Source organism: Dipodomys ordii, unplaced genomic scaffold (assembly GCF_000151885.1).
Source record: "Dipodomys ordii isolate 6190 unplaced genomic scaffold, Dord_2.0 Scaffold3, whole genome shotgun sequence".
NCBI lineage: Eukaryota > Metazoa > Chordata > Mammalia > Rodentia > Heteromyidae > Dipodomys > Dipodomys ordii.
In genome coordinates, this window is record NW_012267219.1 from 32,665,689 (window position 1) to 32,691,120 (window position 25,432).

At 40.3% G+C, this 25,432-nt stretch overlaps 1 protein-coding gene across 2 annotated transcripts in view; it reads left to right on the forward strand.

Moving 5' to 3' along the window:
* Slc17a8 (solute carrier family 17 (vesicular glutamate transporter), member 8) overlaps positions 1 to 25,432 on the forward strand; it is a 39,239-nt gene that overhangs the window by 1,984 nt on the left and 11,823 nt on the right. The window contains exons 2-9 of one of the 2 annotated variants that reach the window (XM_013020315.1): positions 8,725 to 8,977; positions 13,838 to 13,956; positions 15,997 to 16,111; positions 16,404 to 16,491; positions 22,102 to 22,188; positions 22,545 to 22,684; positions 23,023 to 23,172; positions 24,997 to 25,129. In XM_013020315.1, the coding sequence (XP_012875769.1) occupies positions 8,725 to 8,977; positions 13,838 to 13,956; positions 15,997 to 16,111; positions 16,404 to 16,491; positions 22,102 to 22,188; positions 22,545 to 22,684; positions 23,023 to 23,172; positions 24,997 to 25,129 (1,085 nt within the window). The remainder of the gene's footprint in view (positions 1 to 8,724; positions 8,978 to 13,837; positions 13,957 to 15,996; positions 16,112 to 16,403; positions 16,492 to 22,101; positions 22,189 to 22,544; positions 22,685 to 23,022; positions 23,173 to 24,996; positions 25,130 to 25,432) is intronic. The other variant, XM_013020321.1, reaches the window with a different exon arrangement.

Consider the following 25,432-nt stretch of genomic DNA (forward strand, 5'->3'; position numbering starts at 1 on the left):
GAAATCTGGCCAAATCAGGAATAAAAACAGAGACTTTGGACCATGGGTACCATTATAATCACCAGACTTGGCTGAGCTCAGGAAATATTGCCCCAAAGGAATAGTCTTTTAAAAATTCAGTTTAATTGCTTTTTTGGGGGAAATTTTATTGCTTTTTTGGGGGTTGTTTCCAATAGGAGACTGGTTGTAAGAATGGGTTTTGCTATGTTTTATGGAATCATTCCCATGGAAAGCTCTTTGTTTGCTAAATCAGTTCTTTTAGATATATAAAATTAATAATTTCCAAGTCCTGGGATCTCAACCCAAAATTGAATTATGTTGTCTAGGGCTCTTTGAATAGCTTTCACAGAAATGTATCATAGCCAATCTAAAAGATTTCTAACAAATCAGCTAACAAAATGTTTGAGACAGAGAATAAACTGTATAAATTCCAGGTACTGTCAGTTGTTCTAATTTATAGAATAGCTTTTGAAAAAAAAAGTCAAACTTTAACATCTTTATTTCCTTCAGGGATTGCTAGTGGAGGGGAAGGGAAAAAACAAATCATTTAAATAGGGATACAGGTGGACCCACTGCAACAATGAGATGTGCAAGTTGTTATGTCAAAAACGAACTTTACAACTTTGGTGGGGGGGAAAGAGGGTTGAGGGGGAAGGAGGGTTGGGTGGGGGAGTGGAGAGAGGAAGGGATGGGAAGGGGAAACAAAGGAGGAGGCTACAATGCTTGATGAGAAATGTACTCATTGTCTTGCCCATGTAATTGTAACCCCTCTGTACAGTATTTTCATAGTAAAAAAATAAATAACAATTATTGACAAAGGAATGGGGGCAGGTGGGAGGGGGACCACAGCTTGACCAGGTATCCAAATTGGTCCTAGTGGTTTTTGAGCAGAGCATCAGAATGACAGAGACCCACTCTGCCCTGCATTTGGTGTTAACCACAGGTCAATAAGGTAATTATAAGGGAAAGGCCTCTGATAAGATAGGCATTTCCTCCTTACCTTGTTGGTGTTCATGTTATACTAGCTGACAGGACAAGTGATGTGAAATCATAAAGATCTGTGTTCTGTTTTGTAAAGGGCATTGGGAAGTTGGAACTCCTGCTGTCCACCTGAGTAGTCAGTGGAAGTCATACACATCTAATAATGTTGGAGGCTGAGATCCTCATCCCAATGAAATTCTTGAGCTATTTTTAAATCACAGAATGTTCCTCCTGGGCAGGGGAGTGGCAGCTCTACAGGGAAGCATCTGAGAGTTCACGCATGGGGTTGATTACAGGCAGGCATTATTCTTAAGCTTCCTGGAGAACAGTCATTGATAAAAACAGCTGAATAATCACTCTGCTAAAAGCACAACAAATTTTAGGAATGTAGTAAAAAGGAAGAATTGTCACTTATAGTCTAGTTTTGGACTGTATCGACATAACAATAAACTTGGAAATGAATATCTGGAAATTGATGTTCAGATTTATTCAATTTCAATGACAACATGGCTGTCTTCAGATTGCATGTGCCTAAAAATAATAATGTTTCAGGCATTATAAATTCATTTAATTCCATAAAGAGGGGAGTATTCTATTTATACTTTTATAGATTAGAAAACCAAGACACAGAGAGGTTAAGTAACTTGGTCAAGGTCATGCAGCTTATAAATTGCAGTTAGATCCCAAACCAGTTCAGCGCTCATATTCTTCTTCCTCACCCCCCACCCCCAATATATTTTTTTTTCCAGTCGTGGGGCATGAACTTAGGGCCTGGGATGAGCTACTTTGCTCAAAGCTAGCACTCTACCACTTGAGCTAAAGTGCCACTTATGGTTTTCAGGTGGTTAATTGGAGATAAGAGGCTCATGAACAAGGCTCTTGCCAAGGCTGGCTTTGAATCATGATCCTCAGACCTCAGCCTTCTGAGTAGCTAGGATTATAGGCATGAGCTACCAGCACCTGGCTCTCCAATTCATTTTTTTTTTCAGTCATGGGGCTTGAACTCTGGGCCTGGGTGCTGTCTCTTAGCTCATCAGCTCAAGGCTAGCACTCTACCACTTGAGCCACAGCGCCACTTCTGGCTTTTTCTGTTTATGTGGTGATGAGGAATTGAACCCAGGGCCTTATGCATGCGAGGCAAGCACTCTATCACTAAGCCATCTTACCAGCCCCTCTCCAATTCATTTTTAATTGACACATAGTAATTGTGCATGTTTATGAAGTATAATGTAATAATTTGACACATGTATGCAACTTGTAAGTATCCCCTCAGGGAAGCCGGGCACAGTGGCTCATGTCTGGATTTCTAGCTACTCAGGAAGCAGAGGTTAGTTTGATGGCAGTTTAATACATACACAAATGTATCAGATGTGTATTAAGTTATGTGTTGCTTGAGATCAAGAAACCCTGGGCTCCAATTGCTGTGACATCTTTTACTTCCCTGCATATGTGTTGTCAGGCCATTTGGCTGAAGGCAATGTGGTTCTATTCAACCAAGCCAGATGCCTTCCCAGCACTGTGCAGAGAGTGCGCCTTACCTACAGGTCACCTCACCCAGCGTTGAAGCCCGTGTCCTTTCAGTGGCCTTCGAGGCCTGACAAGATCTCTTAAATAGATCTTAAAACTTAGTGCAAGGCCGCAAGTTTGTGTTACTTACAGAGGCTACGTGATATTTTTTGATATAACACACTTCACTATTAACACAGAAACAATCTCTACGACCTAATAAATAGGCTGCATCCATCAAGGCACTTTGCTGTAATCAACAGGATCTACTTCAACCAAAGTGGAATGAAACTTAGGAAAGCATGTCAGGAAGCACTTAGGCACCCTGGGAGGGCCAGTCTGGATGGTCCAAGTCTAGTAGCTGTTCAGGCAATTAATTCAAACCCTACAAAACCTCCATATGCATACAGAATAATATATAAGTTCATATATAAATAGCAAAACATATGTTTACATATACTGTAGACATGTGTTTTACATATACACTCATATATATGTATAGATATATACATACAGAGAGGTCGGCAGGTTTGTCATCAGTGGTCTAGACTTTTGTAATTAACAAGAGAAAAAATGAGTCTTTCTCTTTCCCAGTGGGTTAACCTAAACCCTATGAGAAATGGCTGGGTGGGAGTGTGAATTGTATGGGATTGGTGGCCTGGTAAGAAGAGGAAATCAGAGAGACGTCAGGATGCATGGAGGCCACTGATTGTGCAAAGAGGCCTGGGGAAAATCCAACTCTGATGACACCTTCCGCTTGGACTTTTAGCCTTCAAATTCATAAAAGAAACTTTTATAGTTTAAGCTCCCCCATCTGTATTGTTTTGCTGTAGTAGCTCTAGCAAACTGACTCTTCCAATTAGCCTTCTAGAAGGGTTACATTTACTTCAAAAAATTATTTTTGTCAGTCCTGGGGCTTGAACTCTTGGCCTGGGCGCTGTCCCTCAGCTCTTCAGCTCAAGGCAAGCGTTCTACCACTTGAGCCACATCACCACTTCTGGTCTTCTGGTTTTTGGAGATAAGAGTTTTATGGGTTTTCCTGCCCGGGATGGCTTTGAACTATGATCCTCAGATCTCAGCCTCCCGAATAGGAAGGATTACAGGTGTGAGCCACTGGCACCTGGCTTCAATAAATTTTTTTTCCCCCACATCATCACTGACTTGCTATTAGGTTGGAAGAAGGAAAGCGGTGAAAAGACTCTGTCTACTGTCTCCTCTCTGGACACTCTGTGAAGGTTTTTGGTTGGGTTTTATTAATTATATTTGATCTCCCTTTTCCCTCCATCTTGAGATGGAGGATATATCTCCATCTTATAGCTCAGAATCCATCCTGTAACAAACACCGGAAAAAAGCAAGTAAACGGATTAAAAAAACTGGTAAAATTATCTGCAAAGTTCTGCTTACTTTGTACTCCAAATATGGATTTTTATTCCTAAAAATAAATCAAAATCTCCATGATTGGTAGGAACATTTGGATAAGTTCTGTAAGGGCCTAGAGGCTACTTAGCATATCTTAAGCAATTAGACCATGGGGTTCAGGCACTTACTGGACAATTGTATATGAGGACAGTAGTCATGAGCCTCCTCCTGTGTAAAGGGCTGGCAACCCACAATCTGCAGCTTTCTATTTTTGGAGAAACAACAATGACAGTCACTGGAAAGAATGAAGATTCTCTGATCTAAAAGACGAAGCAAGCAAACATGAAGAGAACACTGGATGGGGTAAATAGTTATTATGGATAATTAAAGTCCTCCATTTCTTCAGAAAGGACTTTATCTTTTTTTCTTTCTTATTCTTCACTAACTTTCCTCTCTCTCATCCTTCTATAAAGTTTGTTTCTGGGCAGGGATGAATAGATCCATACCCTGTCTCTAAACACTTCAAGCCAGTAATAATGTCTGGGATTGACCTGCAAGATTCTATTCTGCTGAATGAAAATTCCCTATCAACCGTAGAAATAAAGATGATGGGGAGAATGCTCTTGCCTTCAGCGTGTTTATGATGTGGGAGAGATCTTTATTTGTGGAGGCAAATAAGCACGTATTTATTCACCACCTACTACCTTCATGAAGACAAAACTAATGGAATATGATAACTGCTGTAATAGAAGGATATACAAAACTAATACACTGAAGATACAGTGTCAGGGTAGAGTATGTGATTAGCATGCCTGCTGTCCTGGGTTGATCACCAGTACCCTGAAATCCACTCTGAGAGAAGGAGGTGACATTATCTGAAAAGAAATGTACTCTTTGCCTGATTTATATAACTCTAACCCCTCTGTTTTTAGCATTTTCAGATAAAATACATTTTTGAAAAAAGCTCTGGGAGATAGGATTTGACTTTATTATACAGGTGAGGAAATGTGGTCAGAAAGACTAAGTTAATTGCTTGAAACTCAGAGCCAGCAGAGCTGAAAATCAAGTCAGCTTACCCAACTGTCTGAAGCCTTGTGTGTTCCATTATACAGGTGGTCTGCTTCTCAGTTTTCCTCTGTGAGCTTGCCTATGCAAGAAATAATGTATTACTTGTTATTGGTATTATTTTACATGTTGTGCCTTATTAGGGGTTGAACCCAAGCCCTTGAATATGGTAGGCAAGCACACTCCACCGAGCTACATCTTAAGCCATCCAGTATTTTAGTGTTTCTAGAGCAAATCACTTCAAGAAATGAATGGTAGGAATGTACAGAAGTCTTGTTTGGGGGTAGGTACTTTTGGGAGGTGGGAGGGTGAATGGAAAGAGTGAAGCAGAATGCATATGGTCAAGGTACTTCCCATCCAGATACAGAACTGGGACAATAAAACCTGTTCATATTGTCATAAGAAGTAGGGTGGAAGATGGTCAGAGATGGGGGAGGTGAGTCAGCATCAGAAGCATACACAGATACGTCTCAGTGGGACCCTTGGACGACTAACAGATGCTATAAAATGTTTTAATTTTTAATTTTTTTGTCAGTCGTGGGGCTTGAACTCTGGGCCTGGGCTCTGTCCCTCAGCAATTCAGCTCAAGGCTAGCACTCTAGCACTTGAGTGACAGCGCCATTTCTGGTTTTCTGATGGTTTTATTGTAGATAAGAGTCTCACGGACTTTCCTGCCCAGGCTGGCTTTGAACCATGGTCCTCAGATCTCAGCCTCCTGAGTAGCTAGGATTACAGGCAGGAGCCACCAGCACCTGGTTATAAAATTTTTTTAAAGAAGTATTGAATCTTACTCTGAGGTCCTGGCTGTTGGAAATTTAGTTTCAGTCTATCTGGGTGCATGGAGATGGGGTCTGCCTGACTCACAGATAAATCAGGCAGTAAGTATCTCCCTCTCATTCATCCACATTTTCTCCTGCCTCATATTTCTGTGAAGTCATGGCTTAGCTGTCACAGCAGGTAAGGGAGATCAGGACTGATTCCCAGTCCGCAAATCCAGTCCCGTATTTATTCCTCATATCTCTGGTCTCTCATTGGGCAGGTGCTAGGAGGAGGTAGCTTCAGATCAGATGAATCAAGGCCCTGCAAACAAGGGAGCAAAGGCTTCCTTCTATCAGGGATAGCTGCCCTTTTCTCACTACTTTCCTTCCCTTTCTCTAGCCCCTGCCCCAGAGTGTTGTAATATCCCTCAGGAAAGTGTTGGTTTAGGTCTTCTAAAAAGCATAGCAAGACTGGACTAGACGTGTAAGAGGCTTACTGAGGGAAAACAGAGGTGGGAGGGAGCAAGGAGAGCATTCAGACAAGGTTAGGTAGAAGAGTTTGTGGCAGTACTAGGAAATTTTAGCAAGGCCAGTGGGGAGTCCTGGAGCCAGGTGCCTGTCAATGGAGTCTTGCCTCTTGCAGGGAAGGGCTTTCCTATAACCTTGCAATGCTTAGTCCTTATGAGAAAGCAAGGCTGCTTGCTTTGAGAAAAAACCTTGTCCCGGTGCCAAAGCCATGGTAGAATCAGAGTGCAGCAGCTGGGGCTGACTTTAATTAAGCTCCTAAAAGCCCCACACTGCCTGAAAATATCACTCTTTATTACTCTCCATTTACAGCATCTGCATGAACATAGAGATGCTAAGTTTAGGACAAGTAACACTTTTATTAATAGCAAGAATAACAGTACTTACCATTTATTAATATAAATCTCTGCACTAAATTATTTACATGTGGCATTCATTAACCCTATGAGACAATGACAATGATTAGCCCACTTTAAAGATAGGGACTATTGTGGGCTGAATTTTATCCTCTCCCCTGGTGCTAATCCTCAGTTTTCATTATGGAATTGTTTGGATATAGGGTCTTTAAAGAGGTAATTTAGTTAAAATGAGGCTACAGGAGGCTTTAGCTCAAATGACCGGCATAAGTAAGAAATTTGGACACAGAGAGAAAAACACAAAAGTTACATGATCGAAGAGTTATGGGGAGAGATGGCCAACTACAAGCCAAGGGGAGAGGTCTTAGAAGAAACCAACCATGCTAACATCCTGATCTTGGGTTTCTGGCTTCTAGAATTGTAGGAAAGTAAATTTCTGTTGTTCAAAACTTGTTATAGATATCTCCTATTTTATCCTGTTCTTTGATTTCAACAAAGCTTGCAGGATCTAGTAATTCTAGTTCTTCGTATAGGGGTCTTTTCTACCAGCCTAAGAACTGAAGGAAGGTGGAGAACACATCATTGTTTATTCCCAACAATTCCCACAGTGCCAGACACATTAGGTAAAATTAGTAAGTATCTGATAAACTGAAGTGAGTCTAGCGTATTTGTTTCTCCATAGTTGTGCTTTAAATCTGCCAAGACCATCTCTGTATGGATTGGTAGACCAATCAAACTATTTTGTTTCAACTTATTTCTTAACTGCTATATTAGCTGTTTAATATTAAATTTAATATTTATGAAAACTGGTAAGCATTTGCAGAAAGAATGTTTGCTCAATTACTCCTCTTAGGAAAGAAAAAAGCTCAGTGGGTATGGCTTAAACCTGTAATCCTATCTACTTGGAAGGCAGATAGGTTAGAGGGAGAGATCATGGTTTGAGGTTAGCCCAGGCAAAATGAAAAAAAAGTTCATATGACTTCATCTCAACCAATGTCTGGGCACAAAGGTGTGCATCTGTTACCACAAGCTATAGGAGAAGCACAGTGGCTAGTTGTGGTGACATGCACCTGTCATCCTAACGGCAAAGGGAAGCACAAAAAGGAGAATTGTAGTCCAGGCTGGCTTGAACATCAACTAAGACCCTCTCTTGTAAACAACCAATGCCCAAAATGTGCTGGAGACATAGCTTAAGGGTTAGAATACCTATCTACCAAGTGTGAGGCCCTGAGTTCAAACTCACTACTACAAAAAATAAAAAATAAGAAGAGAAGTTAAAATTCACTCTAATGGCCCTAGAAGTCAGTGAAGGATACTCCCTTTGGAAGACATTTGAACTTGCCATTTGAATACAAGATGTTTCCTAAGGATCACCTCTTTAGAAGATCTACCCAAAGAAGAAAGGCTAGACAACCAGTTGGGTGTATGTTGTGATTTAAAATATGCTTCCGGGGCTTGGAATGTGGCTCAATGGTAGAATGCTTGCCTTGCATGCATGAGGCCCTGGGTTCGATTCCTCAGCACCACATAAAGAGAAAAGGCCAGAAGTGGCACTACAGCTCAAGTGGTAGAGCGCTAGCTTTGAGGTGAAGAGCTCAGGGACAGCACCCAGGCCCAGAGTTCAAGCCCCACAACCAACCAAAACAAACGAACAACCATGCCTCCTTACCTTACTTAGAAGACTTAAAACTTGTTTTTATTAACACTTAGTTAAGAAGAAAAGGAAATAAAGAATCAATTATTTAATTTTTTGTCTGAGTATATTTTCAGCAAGTTTCCAGTGTCTCTAAAATTAAGCTAAAAGGAAATAGCTGGAAGACATTACTCTTTCAGCAGGAAATTCAATACAGGACATAAACTCTGGACTTGGTTAACATTCCATTCCATTATAGATGAGGTTTCCTCATCTATAAAAACAATGTAATAATAACTCGGGTGGTTATGAGATCTAAAAGATTTAATGCCATAATAGCCCAACATACTATTTGGTACATCAGTAATATTAATTATCATGATTGCTATAATAATAATAATAACCACAGAATGCAGGCTGCATCATACTGTAGGTTTTCCTTTTATTTTTTCCACTCGGTGAATTTTTCTTTTTGTGTAGTACATATTTTATCCCTCTCATCTTGGCTTTTGTTTTCTGTCCATCCCTTTTCTAATGTAGAAAAATTGATGGGACCAATGAAGAAGAAGATAACATTGAGCTGAATGAAGAAGGAAGGCCAGTGCAGACATGCAGGCCAAGCCCCCCACTGTGTGACTGCCATTGCTGTGGCATTCCCAAGCGTTATATCATCGCCATCATGAGTGGGCTAGGATTCTGCATTTCCTTTGGGATTCGGTGCAATCTTGGAGTTGCCATTGTGGAAATGGTCAACAATAGCACTGTCTATGTGAATGGGAAACCAGAAATTCAGGTTAGTATACTCATATATGGCAGATTTTGTTTTTGACAGTACTTGTGTAAAAGCTTTGCTGCAAGAAAGAATGTACTGCCAGTCCTTCATTGATGCAATGAAAATGTAGAGTGACAACTATGTGTTGGGTTCTGGATAGATGGTGAACAACATAGACTGGGCCTGTAGAGTGACAACTATGTGTTGGGTTCTGGATAGATGGTGAACAACATAGACTGGGCCCTTGTCCTCCTGGAGACTTATAGTACGTGATGACAATCTGGGGGTTGTGTTGCTCTGTTGATGTGGTACACAGAATCCTCAGGCTCATCTAAAGACGATCTAGCCCAGCCTGATGTCATGAAAGAATTCCCAGAGAAAATGATGGCTGGCCTAGGGAAAGAGGATTTTGGTGAGGTGTGAAGAAAGATAGTTGAAGAATGTGTGCATTTGCGTGGGGTGGTGGGAGAAAGAGAGAGAGACACAGAGAGAGAGAGAGAGACACAGAGAGAGAGAGAGAGAGATGGAGAAAGTGAGGAAGAGAGAGAAAGAGAATGAGAATACAGTACTTGAGACAGCCATGTCTGAATCTCTTTGGAAACTTGTTGATAACTTAAGAACCCTTTATTAAAATTAACATTTTAAAAATTCTTTTTCTTTGGAGGGGGTGGGGGGGTGCCAATCCTGGGACTTGAACTTAGGGCCTAGGCACTGTCCCTGAGCTTTAGTGCTCAAGGCTAGCACTCTACCCCTTGGGCTACCACTCCACTTTGGCATTTTTTCTTTGTTGGTTAATTGGAGATAAGAGTCTTAAGACCTTTACTGTCTAGGCTGGCTTTGAACCTTGAACTTCAGATCTCAGTCTTCCGAGTAGCTGAGATGACAGGTGTTGGTCCATCATCACCCTGCACATTTTAAATTCTTAACTTGAAGTCCAAAGGATTTTAGAAGAAGTTATTACTCTACAAGCTGTGCTTGAAAGGTGTTGTATGACTAAGAGCCTGTAATGTTGTGTATCCTGTATGACTTTCCAAGGCTGTGGGCTGTGCTATTTTCTGGACTGAAAAGATGCAGAAGCATGCTCTCTTTGCCACATCTATTAGCATCATCTGGACAAGTCTCCTGCCAAGCACTGGCTTGGGAAAATTTGATATTGGTCCATTGAAAAGGAGTCTTTAGTTGGCCTGCAGGATTTTTGTTTGTTTGTTTGTTTACTAAGAGATTATTCTGCCAAAGAAAAATAGCACCATAGAGATTCTTTCTAACCAGTTTCTTTCTGATGCCACAGCAGAATATGTCCTAAAAATTGATCCTGTCTTTTTTTTTGGAGGGGTATGGGGGCGAAGGATTGGAATTGGAGGGGAGGATAGAGGAGGAGGAGCATATCATGCATGTCGTAAATAAAGAATGATGTATATTAGTGAGGTTTCAGATGTGTATCACATGCATTCTCTCAGCCTTTTGTGAGCAAGGCCAGCTAATTAAAACTTGTCTGCTGATGCCCAGATCAAAATGAGATGCTGTTTTGCATTTGTTTGTTGCTTGAAAAGATAGGCCCAGGTCAATAGAGTCTGCTTGGAGGCATATAGAAAAGACATTTTGATAAATCCAAGGAACAATGATAGTCTGTGGTCTCAAGTTTCTATGGTTTTGTCCTCTAGAGTCTTAGAAGAATTGATTAAAATTGAAACTATGCTTTACACCATCCTTTCTAGCCTGGAGAGTAGTTTAGCAGCTCTAGCAACAACTCCAATTTCTCGCAGGTCATGTCTCTCTTGTTCAAATAGGACAAAACTTAGGTATCAGCTAAGTGTGTTTGCTAGAATGACAAAGTGCCCCCAAATGATGATATTCATTTGGTTGGTTTTTTTTTTTTTTGGGTCCGGTCGTGGGGCCTGAACTCTGGGCCTGACCGCTGTCCCATAGCTCTTCAGCTCAAGGCTAGCGCTTTACCACTTGAGCCACAGCGCCACTTCTGGCTTTTTTCTTTTTTGCTTATGTGGTACTGAGGAATCGAACCCAGGGCCTCAGGCATGCAAGGCAGGCCTCTACCACTGAGCCACCTTCCCAGTCCTCATTTGGTTGGTTTTATGGAGGAAAAACCTAGACACTTGGCACTGAGATTATTTTTGGAATCCTTATTTTCAAAAGGAGAGAAGTATTCAATATGACTAAGTAAATCTTTTTTTTTTTTAACCCCCTGTGCTGGTAAAGAGGCTTGAACTCGGGGCCTGGCCCTGGATCCTAGCTTTCTCACTCAAGGCTGATGCTCTATTATTTGAGCCATACCCTCATTTCTAGCTTTTTGGTGGTTAAATGGAGATAAGAGTCTCATGGACTTTCCTGCTTGAGCTGGCTTCAAACCATATTCCTCAGATTTCAATCCTTTGAGTGGCTAGGATTCTAGGGATGAGCCATCAGCACCTATCCAGATAAGTTTTTAAAGTAAATATGTGGTCTATGGGTAGAGCATCATCTGCTTAGTGGGTACAAGGCTCTGGATTCATTTAATCCCTAACAACTCAAGTGCACACGCAAACACACACACACATACATACACATACAACCATGTAATATATATTCTAAAAGTGGTAAGAAGGGTGATTTTAACGTATATAATCACTTTTCAATTTAATAATTATGAATTAGGGCTGAGGTTGCAGTGCAGTGGTAAAGCATGTGGTGAGTGTGCTCAAGGAATGGGTTCACTCTTCAGGCACCAAAATGAATGAACAAATGGACAAACAAACACAAAATTAAAGCCCTTGGAATAGTGTCTGGCATATGGTAATGGAAAAATAAGGACTAGAATTTGAGAAACCTAGATATTATTTGCCATTATGGTCAGGGAAAAGTCCAAACTTATTTCAAAATGGACTGTTAGCTGGGTGCTAGTGCCTCATGACTATAATCGTGGCTACTCAGAAGACTGAGATTTGAGAATCATGATTTGAAGCTACCCTGTACAGGAAAGTCCTGTAAGATTCTTATTTCCAATTAATCAGCAAAAAGCCAGAAGCAAAATTTTGGCTCAAATGGTAGAGCACCAACTTGGAGCAAAAAAGCTAAGGGAGAGCACTGTGGCCATGAGTTTAAGCCCTAGTACTGGACTTGTTTTTAGTGCTGGAGCCTTTGGCATATTGCCCTTTCGTCCTGATCAGGGAATGCTGGTTATAGAAATTGAAGTTCTATGTGTGAAACAAGCTCAGGTTGAGGAGGGATTATGGCAGGAATGAAGGAGTCTCATGAAAGCTCTGTGCAGAAAGCAAGTCTATACATGTTTGTGGCCTGGGCAGGGAGATCCCAGCCTGAGGTGGCACTGAAATCCAGGCTGTACCACTGAGGAAGGAAAATAAGTCTATGTAAACCTTCCCTCGGTGGGAACAGAGACACTACGAGAAGTGCAGGGTGGGTGGGCTTTTGCCCCATAAGATCTAAAATGTCCTTTGCTCAAGTCTCCAGTTGGCCAGCCCTCATCTGCAGTCTCTCACCTGCTTCTCCATGTCTGCTCCATCTTTTCTGGATCTCTCCACGGACTGCCTTCTGACTTTTGCTCTGGCTTCTCTCTGCTACAGCTGAATTCCATCAGCTTACCTTGGCAGTGAGCTGATTTACTCAGTCTTGATTCCATATTCTTTGGGATTTCAGTTAAATGCCCATTATTGTTTAACTGTAATCTCTGAGTTCCAAATTGATTGATTGATTGATTGATTGCGTGTGTGTGTGTGTGTGTGTGTGTGTGTGTGTGTGAGAGAGAGAGAGAGAGAGAGAGAGAGAGAGAGAGGCAGAGACAGAAACAGACACAGAGATGTTGAGTGAGTCTAGTCTATGACTAAGCTCTCTCTACTTTGGTGTCCAGTCAGTTGTGTGGTCAGCAGGGAGAAATCTGCCTCTTTGGAAGTATGAAGTGTGTAGTAGGAGAGCAGAACTGGCATTTTCTTTATCAACTCTCATTGCCTTTACTGTATTGTAAAATGGAAATAAATGGACTGTTTTGCAAACAAAATGAGATTGTTTATAGGGAGTTACCTATCTTTTTTTCTTTCTTTCTTCCTTCCTTCCTTCCTTCCTTTCTTTCTTTTCTTTCTCTCTCTCTCTTTCTTTCTTTCATTCTTTCTTTCTTTTTTGTTGGTTGTGGGGCTGAACTCTGGGCCTGGGCGCTGTCCCTCAGCTCTTCAGTTCAAGGTGAGGGCTCAACCAGTGCTCTACCACTTGAGCTATAGCGCCACTTCCGGTTTTCTGGTGTTTTTTTTTTTTTTTTTTAATTGGAGATAGGATCCTCATGGTCTTTCCTGCCCAGGCTGGCTTTGAACCTCAATCCTCAGATCTCAGCCTCCTGAGTAGCTAGGATTGCAGGTATGAGCCACTGGCGCCTAGCTATTAGTTTCTTAAGACTACCAAAATAAATGATTCAAACAACAAAAATTTATTCTCTCATAGTTGTAGAGACCGGAAGTCTGGAACCAAAATGTTGACAGGGCTTTACTTCCTCTCAGCTTCTGGGGGCTCCAGGAGCTACCGCCTCTGTGTCAAGTCCTTTCTTTTCTCTGTGTGTCTTCTCTTCTCTGTCCTCTCTTTCTCTCGACTTTCTCTTCTAAGGAGATTTCTCACTGGATTTAGGGCCCAGTTGGATAATCCAAGATATCTATTTCAAGATCCTTGACTTACATCCACAAAGACCTGTTTTCTAGATAAAGTAGAAATGACAGCTTTCAGGGATTTGATGGGGATATCTTTTGGGACTATATTTCAGCTTTTCACAATATCTGGTAGAGTATTTGGCTTACTATCTTCATGGTTCCTTCTAGAGGCTGTTTTTATTTTTATGTTTGCTGTATCTTCTGCTTTCTAACACAATTGGATCTTATTTCTTGTTTCCAGATAGCACAATTTAATTGGGATCCAGAGACAGTGGGCCTTATCCATGGATCTTTCTTCTGGGGTTATATAGTGACACAAATTCCAGGTGGCTTCATTTCAAACAAGTTTGCTGCAAACAGGTAAGAAATATATTGACATGAGTGCTGTTTATCCAGGCTATATATCAGCTTTCCACAATACCTAGTAGAATGTTTGGCTTCTTATTGTAATGGTCCATACTTGAGGCTATTTTTATTTTTATAATGCAGCTCTGTACCTTTAAAAAAATCTGCACAGTTGGTTCTCAATTTAAGGGGTTCAGGATGAAAAACAGGAACTATACAGATAGATTTACTTTAGAGATGTGGCTCTCAAATGAACCTGCTCTTGAATCCTTGACTTTCAAAAAAAATAGTGTTATTTACAACTCACTAAGTGTTTATTTGGTCAAAAGAGCAATTAACTTTGAGCCAGGAAAAGAACCATTCTTGGCTCCTCACTGGCTTACTGAGTTACCTCTACTGAATTGCAGTCTCTCTCTCTGACCTTCAGTTTCTTATTTGTGACAGGAAACATTGGACTAAATTGCTGATGATGGTCTGTAACCCTATGTACTTATACTAAGTACCACAAAGGTTCTATCTTGTGTTCAATAGGGCTGACCTTTGGATGGCAAAATACTTTTTTTTTGTACTGAGGTTTGAATTTAGTGTTTTAGATGCAGGTGGCTCTACCACTTGAACCTTGGCCCCAGCCAAAAATGTGCCCATGGAAGGGGTCTGAGAAGCTGAGTGTTTTAGCAATTATGAGTTATCTCAATAAGCAGTGAGTCCTCTGTCATTAGAGGCAGTCAAGCACAAGAAGATGGCCACTTGGGGGAGATGTTGTAAAATGTATCATGTACCTGATGTATTTTCAGGTCCCCTCTCATATGTTTCTCAGCTGACTTTACGTAAACTGAGAGAGTCATTTTTTTCAAATTGTAAAAAACAATTCATCCGATGGTTGTGAAGTCAACATATTGATTCACCAATAAGAATTTTTAAGAGAGAAGAATGGAAGAGAAGGTAGTCAAATAATACAGAAAATAAGCTAGCAACATAGGGGAAGTATTATTGAAACTTTTTTGTACTACATTTGTGTGTGAGTAGGTATCATGTGGGCTGCAAAGTGAGCTCTATTTTATGGGTCAAGGTCAAAGAATTTGAGCAACCATGATGAGATCTAAAACTGTAGAAACATAACTATTTTCCTTAGGTTCTTCTTGAATATTCCTATTATCTTTAAGTAGTTGTATAAAGGAGTTGCCAGTCGCTGAAGCATGCATCATCGCCCCATTCAATAACAGTACATCTTGATCAATATCACCTTTTCAATATTCTCACCCACTCCTCCCAGCTTAAATCCTTTTCTAATTTGTACCTCTTATTGTTACTTACCCATTATATTCTTTTTAAAAAGGTAATCAAATATGGGTTGCTTTGGTCTCCTTGGTTACTGCTTACACTTCTGCCCCTGAAGAAAATCACATATAATATGATTTTTACAGCATGCCACTGATAATGTGTGGGAGAAGAGAAGAAACTACCTCCTTCTCTTTACCTCCAGTGAATCTTGGGCAGGGCAGGGAGGAGAAAGCAAGTGGTACTGGCAGGGTATTTATTGGTGGTACTGGTGGTACTGGTATGCTGAGATAGGTACAGGACTTGTTTTGTGCTTGGCTGGTCCCAGGCTGATCATAAGCTGATGGCTGGGTAGTCATTAGTTTCTCTTGTGGTCTACTAAAAGCATTGTGGAGAACAAGAGACATAATCCTACAAATATAGAAGTCATGGGTAAGAGACATGTTCACTTGGATGGAGCCAGGTAGAATGGTAGATATCTAGCAAGTTCCTTTCAACTTGGTCATTCTGGACCAATCTGGGATATCATCTAAGCAGGACCTTCCTGCATTGCTATAAATGTGTTTATAATTGGTCCTGGGACTCAAACTTGGAAGAAGCAGCCCAGGAGTCTAGCTTGAACATATCAGCTCCCCAGACATCACCGATTTCTCTAAATTAATGCCTCTTTAATTTCTACAATGAACTTTCATGAGCTGTTAGGTTGGTTTCTGATGTTTCACTGAAGTACCTCAGCCATTTTGCCTGATTCAATGACACAATGCTCTGTTTCTTTAGGGTCTTTGGAGCTGCCATTTTCTTAACATCAACTTTGAATATGTTCATTCCGTCTGCAGCCAGAGTACATTATGGCTGTGTCATGGGTGTCAGAATTTTGCAGGGCCTAGTGGAGGTAAGAGACTTTCCTTGAAGGTCTTGATAATGTCTGGGACAACATGGTCCTCACCAAAAAAAAAATTTTTTTTTTTTTACTCAGTTGTTGTTGTTGTTGTTTTTAAATCTCCTATCTTGTCCTGCCATTTCAGTTCTCTGGTGATGGCTATGATTGTGATCACTTTCCTTACAATGCTTCACATGCTTTCAAATTTATATACAGTAAAGGGCCATTCATCCCATAGTGATCCGAATTTCAAGCACAGAGGGAAATGGGAGTCAAAATGATTGACTTTCAACCCTTCTTCCAGGGCGTGACCTACCCAGCCTGCCACGGCATGTGGAGTAAGTGGGCACCACCTTTGGAGAGAAGCCGTCTGGCTACAACTTCTTTTTGTGGTAAGTATGTGAGAATCATAACAAGTTTCATTTAGGGATGCTTTTGCGGATTGAAAAAAAATCTACGAAGAACCTTGAAAATAATTTCTTTCCTCCCCCCCACCCCCATAGTAAATTTCCCAAAGTGACTGGTTTCTGCTATTGGGTCATCTAGAGTCTAGGTATGTTCAGACTTTTCTCTTTGGCGAGTCCTCATTTTGCTTCTGTTCTTGCTCCTTCTCTTCCTTTAACCAGGAAAACAAAATAGCTTTCCACAGCTCCCACTAGACTTTCACTTTCCTTGGTCCTAATTGTGTCATATTCTAAGAAGGTTAGGAGAACTAGCATCTGAAGTAGAGAAGGAGAAGGGATAAGCAGTTGGAGGTGGTTGTTGGATTGGCCAACAAATGCCATTGGCTAAGACCAAAAGTGAAAGAGGTGGGATTATCAAGTCCCTCTTTTTTAAACATTGACGCTGAAGTGCAATGACTTACCCAAGGTAACACAGGTTCTGCAATGAGTTTACCTCTCTCTTGATATGGTACTTTCCTTACTACTAGCATGTCAAATCGGCATAGAGATATTTAAATTCATATATTCACAATATTACAGATAAAAATGAAGTGGTACCCATTCATCTTACTCAAAGAAAATTAGTGCTCCCCAAAGAGTGATGTAATTTTAATTCCTGGGGCTCCAAATTTTGCTAAAGTTAGAAATACAATATGGTAGTCAGATGTGGAGGTTCGTGCCTGCAATCCTGGATGTTGGAGGGTAGAGACAGAAATGTGTCTATTTGAGGCTAGCCTGGCTAAAAACTTAGTGAACTTCATCTTGTTAACATGCCAGGAGTGGTTGTGTACTCTTGAGGTACCAACTACTTAGGAGGCACAGGTAGAAGAGGGATATTGTCCAAGGCTGACTTGAGCAAACGTGAGAGACCCTTCCTGGAAAACAAACTAAAAGCAAAAAAAAAAGCTGGGAGCATAGCTCAAGTGGTAGGGGAGTTGCTTATTAGCAAATGCCAAGCATTGAGCATCAGTATTGTCACAAACAAAAACAAAATGGAGACATCATAAACTGTAAAATGTACTTTAAAATGTTTTTATAGGGAAAAGGGTCCATGAAGGCAAATGTGCTTTAGACTCTAAAAGTCAGAATGTAGCCCAAGCTGTAAGGATTGGATTTATCCCATTGTGTTTCACACTGTTATCTTTAGTGAAGCCTCCTGAGTAGCGAGGATTACAGGCATAAGCCACCAGTACCTGGAAAGAAAATTATACATTATCTTGTTTTTTTAAAAAAAATATTGTAAAGATGCTGTACAGAGGGTTACGGTTACATAAGTAAGGTAATGAGTTATCTTTTTGTGTTTCTTCTTTTTAGCTTTTCAGTCAAGGCTGTTTACTCTATGACTTGAGCCACAGTGCCACTTCTGTTTTGGTTTTGTGTGTGTGTGTGTGTGTGTGTGTGTGTGTGTGTGTGTGTGTATGTATGTGTTGTTAATTAGAGATAAGAGGCTGGCTTTGAACCGCAATCCTCAGCCTCTTGAGTAGCTAGGTAGGATTACAGATGTGTGACACTCGTGCCCAGATAATATATGCTATCTTTAGACTGTCCTTCCTTTTGGGGGCTGCTTTTGCAATGACTGGGTAAGAAGATTGGCCATGGATTCTTGGTAATGTTGCTAGAAATTCAAGTTTTTTATTTATGATCCCAAATCCTTTTCCTTGTAGAGCTGGTCTTGAGAAATCTCTGAGTTTTCATTTCATGTCCTTGTCCATGCAGGTCAGTCTATCCACAGCATGATCCCAAATGCCTGCTTTTTATTTATTTTGTTTGTAACAAAAGAATTCGTTCTTAATCATATTACTCTTCCTCTTCAGGCTTCTTTAATATGTCCTTATTAAGGAAGGCTCTTTAGTGGTTGTGAAAGTGGTTTGAATTGAATAGCTGTTCAAATTGGCCTGTCTGTGGAGACATGCTTTCTGGAGGAAATCCTCACACGACTTCTTGTTCTGCCTCTCTTCCTTGGTCTGATTTCTGAGGCCAGCATGTCTTTTCTAAGGCCAGCTTTGCAAAAAGGAGAAATAAATCTTCCTTTTCATTTCTATATTTTCATTTCTTTGTTCTGCTCTCCTTTTTTATTTTTATTTTTGGTGATTCTGGGATTTGAACTTAGCGCTCTGGGCTTGCTAAGAGTTGCTCTACCAATTGGGCCATGCACCAGCCCTTAAATAATACCACCGACAAGAACAATCAGAAATATTCCTGGGGATTTGTTATGAACTATTCACTCATGTCTGTTTTGTGCTTAGTTTGGAATTGTATGAACAGCCAAAATGTCTTTAGCCTTTCCTGTCCTGAAAAACAAATTTTTTTTTTTTTTTTGGCCTAGCTACTACTTGCTGACTGTGGGTTTTTAGATCCTTGGCCTTGCTTTCTCTGTTGGTTTATTTGTAAGACCTTTCTTTTTGACTTGCCAGCAAATTGAGAATGCCTAAGCAGCCACTCCCAATCCATATTGTCTTTTTATAGCCCTAAAAGGACTGATTTAAGAAAGGGTTGATTCTCAAGGAAAGTTACTTGGTCAAGGTCACAGACTTTATTATATGTCTCAGCTAAGGAGTGGCTTCAGCTCTAAGACCAGTCCCGGGAAATATCTTCCATCAGAAGGAAACCCAGGCTTGGGAGCTTATCGGATCTTAATCTGAAAAGATACTGGTGTGAGAAGAGGAGTCCATAAATCACTTACTCACACTATATTGTTTTACGGTTAAAGAAACTGAGGCTTAGGCCAAAGAAACATAGGTTCCATGGTTTCCCTTATTTGAATAACTAGTCCATGTGTAGGACAAGCAGAAAAGGTCAAAAGCTATGTACCTATGAGCAGATAAGATGATGTTTAGCAAAATGAACCCCAAGATAGGGACACAAGTATCTTTTTTTTGCTATTGTTTCTAACGTATTTATAATGTACCATGTGATTTTTTATTTCTTTGTATGTTCCTCCCCCACGGTATAACCCTTGTTTTCACTGTATTTGATGTCAGTGCCCTGCATCTTGTATATATACTTCTCTAATTTGGGGAGGGGAAGGGAAAAACCAAAATGCTTAAATAAGGATACAGGTTGACCCATTGTAACAATGAGAGGTACAAGATACTATGTTGAAAATGAACTTTACAACTTTGGTGGGTGGGTAGGGTTGGAGGAAGGGGTGAGGGGGTGGGGGGGTAGTTGTGGAGGTGGGAGGGAAGGGATGGTAGGAGGAAAACAAAGGAGGAGGCAACAAAGCTCCATAGGAAATGTACTCATTTCCTTGCTCATGTAACTGTAACCCCTCTGTACAGTATTTTTACAATAAAAATATACAAAAATAAAATTAAAAAAAAGAAACTGAGGCTTGGGAAGGAAAAAAAAGATTAAATTCTCATGCCTAGTGTTCCCACTCCCCGCTCAGCTACTCTTCTTCATCGTGACACCCCATCTTCTTTTGGGGCTTCCTCTGTGAGCACATAAGGCACTGAGGTACTCTCTGCAGTTGGGGTTTAGTCTGGGAGTAGTATGTGCTCTTGGGGGTACACTCAAGGAGCTGTGGATGAGGGAGTGAGTGTGAGGAGCCTCCATTAAAGCTGTGTCTGAAAAGATGACCGAGTTTGATAGATCCTTTCCCCCGTGGAAGAATCATTTTGTTTTACTTTTTTGAGTTTGTGTCCTGCTATGAAATTGTATCCTTCTGCCTCATCTTCTGGAGTTCTGGTAATACAGATGTGCATCCCTACACCTGACTGAAAGAATACTTCTTACAATAAGGCACTATTGACATTTTGGCAGTGAAGTAGCAGGACTGAATTATTATAGTGTGAGGGATTCTCACAAACCTGGGTTCCTCTATAAGAAACATGTCCTTATACCTCAGTCACCTCAAAAACCATTTATCTTCCCTTTCCAAGCCATAGTTTCTCCTGCAACATGTGGCTAACATTGGTAACTACATCAGGTAAAAATTGGGAAATTAAAACTCTAGGTGCAGAGCCAGGCACTGGTGGCTCATGCCTGTCATCCTTGCTACTCAGGAGGCTGAAATCTGAGGAGAGCAATTCAAAACCAGCCTGCATAGGAAAGTCTGTGAGATTCCTACTTCCAATTAACATAAAAACCTGAAAGTGAAGTATGGATCAAGTGGTAGAGCACCAGCCTTGAGCACAAAAGCTCAGGGAGGGACAGCACCCAGGCCCTGGGTTCAAGTCCTAGGACTGGCAAAAATAAACCAGACTGGAACAAAACCAAATGAATAATCAACTCTAGGTGTAGTATATTTAGCCCAGAACTTGACATTCAGAAAGCATCTTCTTCGTTGTGGGCTGGCTAGCTCTCATCTTCCCTGCTCCAGGTGGATCTCTAAATCATCTTAACCACATTTCCTGTGCTCCCTTCCAGGGAATCTGGGCCTGGGCAGAAGACTACTTTTTCCACACACAGCAGAGTTGATCTGAAGCTCTTTACTAACATATGCCGTGGAATGCTTACCTTATTACTTAAGGAATTCTGAGCTTCAAAAAATAAAAGTACCTCGTCATTCTGATCCATGATATAGCAGTAATAGCATTTGTATAAACCTTGATAGCTTGCAAGGTAACTTCACATATGCAGCTTGGTTTGCCCTCAAACCAAGCCCAGGTGATGGATATTTCATTCCTATCTTATCTCTGAGTCTTTGAACTTCCTCGGGTGTTACATTGAGATTCCAGATCCAAAGTTGGACCTTCCTTGGGGGTAGCTTAGTTTAGAAAGATGTGATTTAATCTATTTTTCTGGAAGACTCCTCCAATTCTTATTGCCTCAAGATCACCCTTAACATTGGATTATAGAAAGCAGAATTTCCTTTCATGCTTCATTTCTTTTCTTTTTTTTTTCTCTGTCAGTCGTGGGGCTTGAACTCTGGGCCTGGGTGCTGTCCCTGCACTCTTTAGCTCAAGGCGAGCGCTCTACCGCTTGAGCCACAGCACCACTTCCTCATGCTTCTTCCATGGCCTGGAAGAAGTTTTAGATGTTAACTTTTCATTTCAGTTAATATTTATTGGTAGTTCAGTAGGGTTTGTATTTCTTTGCTACTATGCTACAGCTACAGAAGATAGAGAGGCCAGGTCACGGGTTCTAGCTCTTATTATCTTGTCTAGACAAGATAAACATCCTCCACATACAGGTAAGTATTTACCTGTATAAATATTGAGACTGGGTTTTGATTGAGTTTTGACCTGCAATCTTTCTGCCTCTGCCCTCTGAGCAGCAAGGATTACAGATGTGTACCACCACACCTAGCGATTGTATTGATTTTCAGTTGGAGAACCAGCAACCGTTCATTTCATAAAATAGAATACCTAAAAAAATAAATAAAATGAGCTGGGTTCTGGTGCCTCACACCTATCATTCTAGCTGCTCAAGAGGCTGAGATCTGAGCTTTGTTTTTAAGGTAAACTGGGAGTTTACCTGATTCTTCCTATTCAGGTAGTTTGGTTTGGACTCAGGGCTGATTTATTCTCAATTTTGCCACATGAACTCCCTGTGGTTTTAGAAGGCTTGCATGCCAATGGGCCAATTTGTCTGTCAATCTTTTCTTTTCTCCAGGTTCCTATGCAGGGGCAGTGGTAGCCATGCCCTTGGCAGGGGTGTTGGTGCAGTACATTGGTTGGGCCTCCGTCTTTTACATTTATGGTGAGTGATCTGACATCATGGTTCACATATAGTGAGGCATAGGTATGGTATCCTATTGTATAAGGGTTTGGCTGTGAGTTTCTTGTATGAAAACAGAAATTAGGAAGACAAGTTTATCGTGTAAATAGAACCCTTGTCTACTTGTTATTGATCTAACGTTTATATTAGAGACCATTGTTTTAAATAGGCAGAACATTATCTTCCTTTAAAAACCAGTTAACAACAACAGGAAAGTCAACACAATTCTTTGTCTTAACTAAAACAGACCACTATTTGGGAGTATCATAAAAAGTGAAAAATTTAGAGATGGAAGAAAATGAGACATTATCTTCCACCCTTTTGTTTTTTAACTGCAGGTATGTTTGGGATTATTTGGTACGTGTTTTGGCTATTACAGGCCTATGAGTGTCCAGCAATGCACCCAACCATCTCTAATGAGGAGAGAACCTATATAGAGACAAGTATAGGAGAAGGAACCAACTTGGTTAGTCTAAGTGTAAGTATAAATGGATAGATAGGGCTGGGAAGGTGGCTTAGTGGTAGAGTGCTTGCCTTGCATGCATGAGGCCCGGGTTAGATTCCTCAGCACCACATAAGCAGAAAAAGCGGGAAGTGGCACTGTGGCTCCAGTGGTAGAGTACAAGCCTTGAGCTGAAGAGCTCAGGGACAGTGCCGAGGCCCAGAGTTCAGGCCCCATGACCAAAAAAAAAAAAAGATAGATAAAAGTTTTACATTTTTTTTCTTTGATTAATTCTCTCAATGATAGTGTTATTTTCTTAAAAAACACATCAATATCTTTATTGAAAAATCTCATGGTATTCTTTTACTCCCTAGAAATTTAATACACCATGGAAAAGATTTTTTACATCACTGCCGGTTTATGCAATCATTGTGGCAAATTTTTGCCGAAGCTGGACCTTTTATTTGCTCTTAATAAGTCAGCCTGCTTATTTTGAAGAGGTCTTTGGATTTGCAATAAGTAAGGTAAACACAACGATGTTTTGAATATTCTTGAACTTTAGCTCTCTTGAAATCAAGAGAGATGCAATATTTATTATATATTATATAATTATGTTATATAATTACATATTATAATATAAAATATATATCGTCTCATGATTTATTATATTTATTTGTATTGTATATTATATACATATTTATATTAATTTATTTTTATATTATATGCCAAGAATATCTTTATATTATGAAATAAATTGCTGTTAATAATTTATAATAGTCTATGATACCTAATAGCCTGATGTTCAGGCAAATTATATATTCTCTTCAAAATGTAATAGCTTTCTCATTTTTTTCTTATCAAAGCTACACTAAAAATTTAACTTCTGGCTGGGAATGTGGCTTAGTGGTAGAGTACTTATGTAGCATGCATGAAGCCCTGGGTTCGATTCCTTATTACCACATAAACAGAAAAAAACAAAAATGGCTCTATAGTTCAAGTGGTAAAGTGCTATATTTGAGCAAAAGAAGTTCAGAGACAGTGCCCAGGGCCTGAGTTCAAGCCCCAGGACCAACAAAATAAATAACTAAATAAATAATTTAAGTTCTAGTGAATCTTAAATAATTGTAAAGCTCATTCAACTACTGAATATGAAAGGACAAAAAAGATTTGATAGTGTGGGTTTTTTCTCCTTATAAATTATTTATTGAGTAGCAGAAAGAACCTTAAAGTTCAATCCTCAGACTATACATCTTTCACTCCATAATGTGGGTTATAGTATTAACAACCCTTGCTTACGATGGCTAGAAAGAACTCTTTTAACATTTCCAGCGATTGCCTTTTTTTATATGTTTTTTTACATAAGCAAGGTAATGAGTACATTGCTTATCAAGCATTGTTGCCTCCTTTCTTTGTCCCCTACCCTACCTACCCCACCTCCACAACTACACTCCCCCCCCCACCCAAATTGTAAAGTTTGTTTTTCAACATAGTATCTTGTACATCTCATTGTTACAATGGGTCCACCTGTATCCCTATTTAAACATTCTGTTTTTTTTCCTTCCCCTCCCCAAATTATGCTGAAATCAAATACAGTGAAAACAGGGGTTATACCATAGGGGGAGGAACATACAAAGCAACAAAAAAAATCACATGGCACCTTATAAATGTGTTAGAAACAATAGCAAGAAAGAAGCAACCACTTGTATCCCTATCTTGGGATTCATTTTGCTTAACTTCATCTTATCTGGTCATATGTACATAGCTTTTGACTTTTTCTACTCATCTCAGACATATACTAGTTATTGCAAATAAGGGAAATCATGGGACCTATGTTTCTTTGGGCCTGGCTTAGTCATTTTTGTCTCGGGAAGAGATGTTTCCATAAGGAAACATCAACTATCATCGTCAGAGAATAAAACCTCTTCCCTCTATGGGTAAGAACAGCCTCCTAACACAGATAGATGTCTGAACAGCTGCAGTGATTATCGGAAGGGACCATGGAAGAACCAGTAGCCACATGATGCTGGCTGCCAGCAGTGAGCACTCTGCTCACATTGAGTGCTCTGTTCTCCACATGCTGGTTGCTTTTGAGGCTTCTTGATTAGTAAAAGTCATCTCTGCCCTCAGGGAGATTCCAGTCTGGTAGATGAGACAGATAAGTCTAAGCTGAAAGTCATTCACTCATGGATCCTTTATTATAAAACCCAGACCTCCTTGGGAACCCATAATAGATGATTACATTTAGTAGTGGCTGTGGCTTTGGCATAGGGGTGAGCAGGGAAGTATGAAGCTGTATCTCACAGAAGCCATGAAAGATGAAAGATGGCTCACTGTTTCTTTTCCTCCAGGTGGGTCTCCTGTCAGCGGTTCCACACATGGTGATGACAATCGTTGTGCCCATTGGAGGACAACTGGCTGATTATTTAAGAAGCAGGAAAATCTTGACCACGACTGCTGTCAGGAAGATCATGAACTGCGGAGGTATTGTGGACTTCATACGGGGCATTGTGGCTTTTGTGGACTTAGAGTAGAAGAGCTTCAGAACATATGTTAGAGCTGGGATCTAGTTATTGGAGCAGATCTTAAAGACCCCTAAGTCCATCTCCCCAGCTTATCTATTATATCAGACCCCGGACATCAGTTTGAACTCATGTAATCTGAGGGGGTACAACTTAATAAATCAGGGCACACTTAAAACTAAAGAAATATTTCTTCCATCTATACTCAAGGCAAAACAAAATGACTTCCAGTTATGTATGCTTATCTTTTCTATGCATCCTTCAT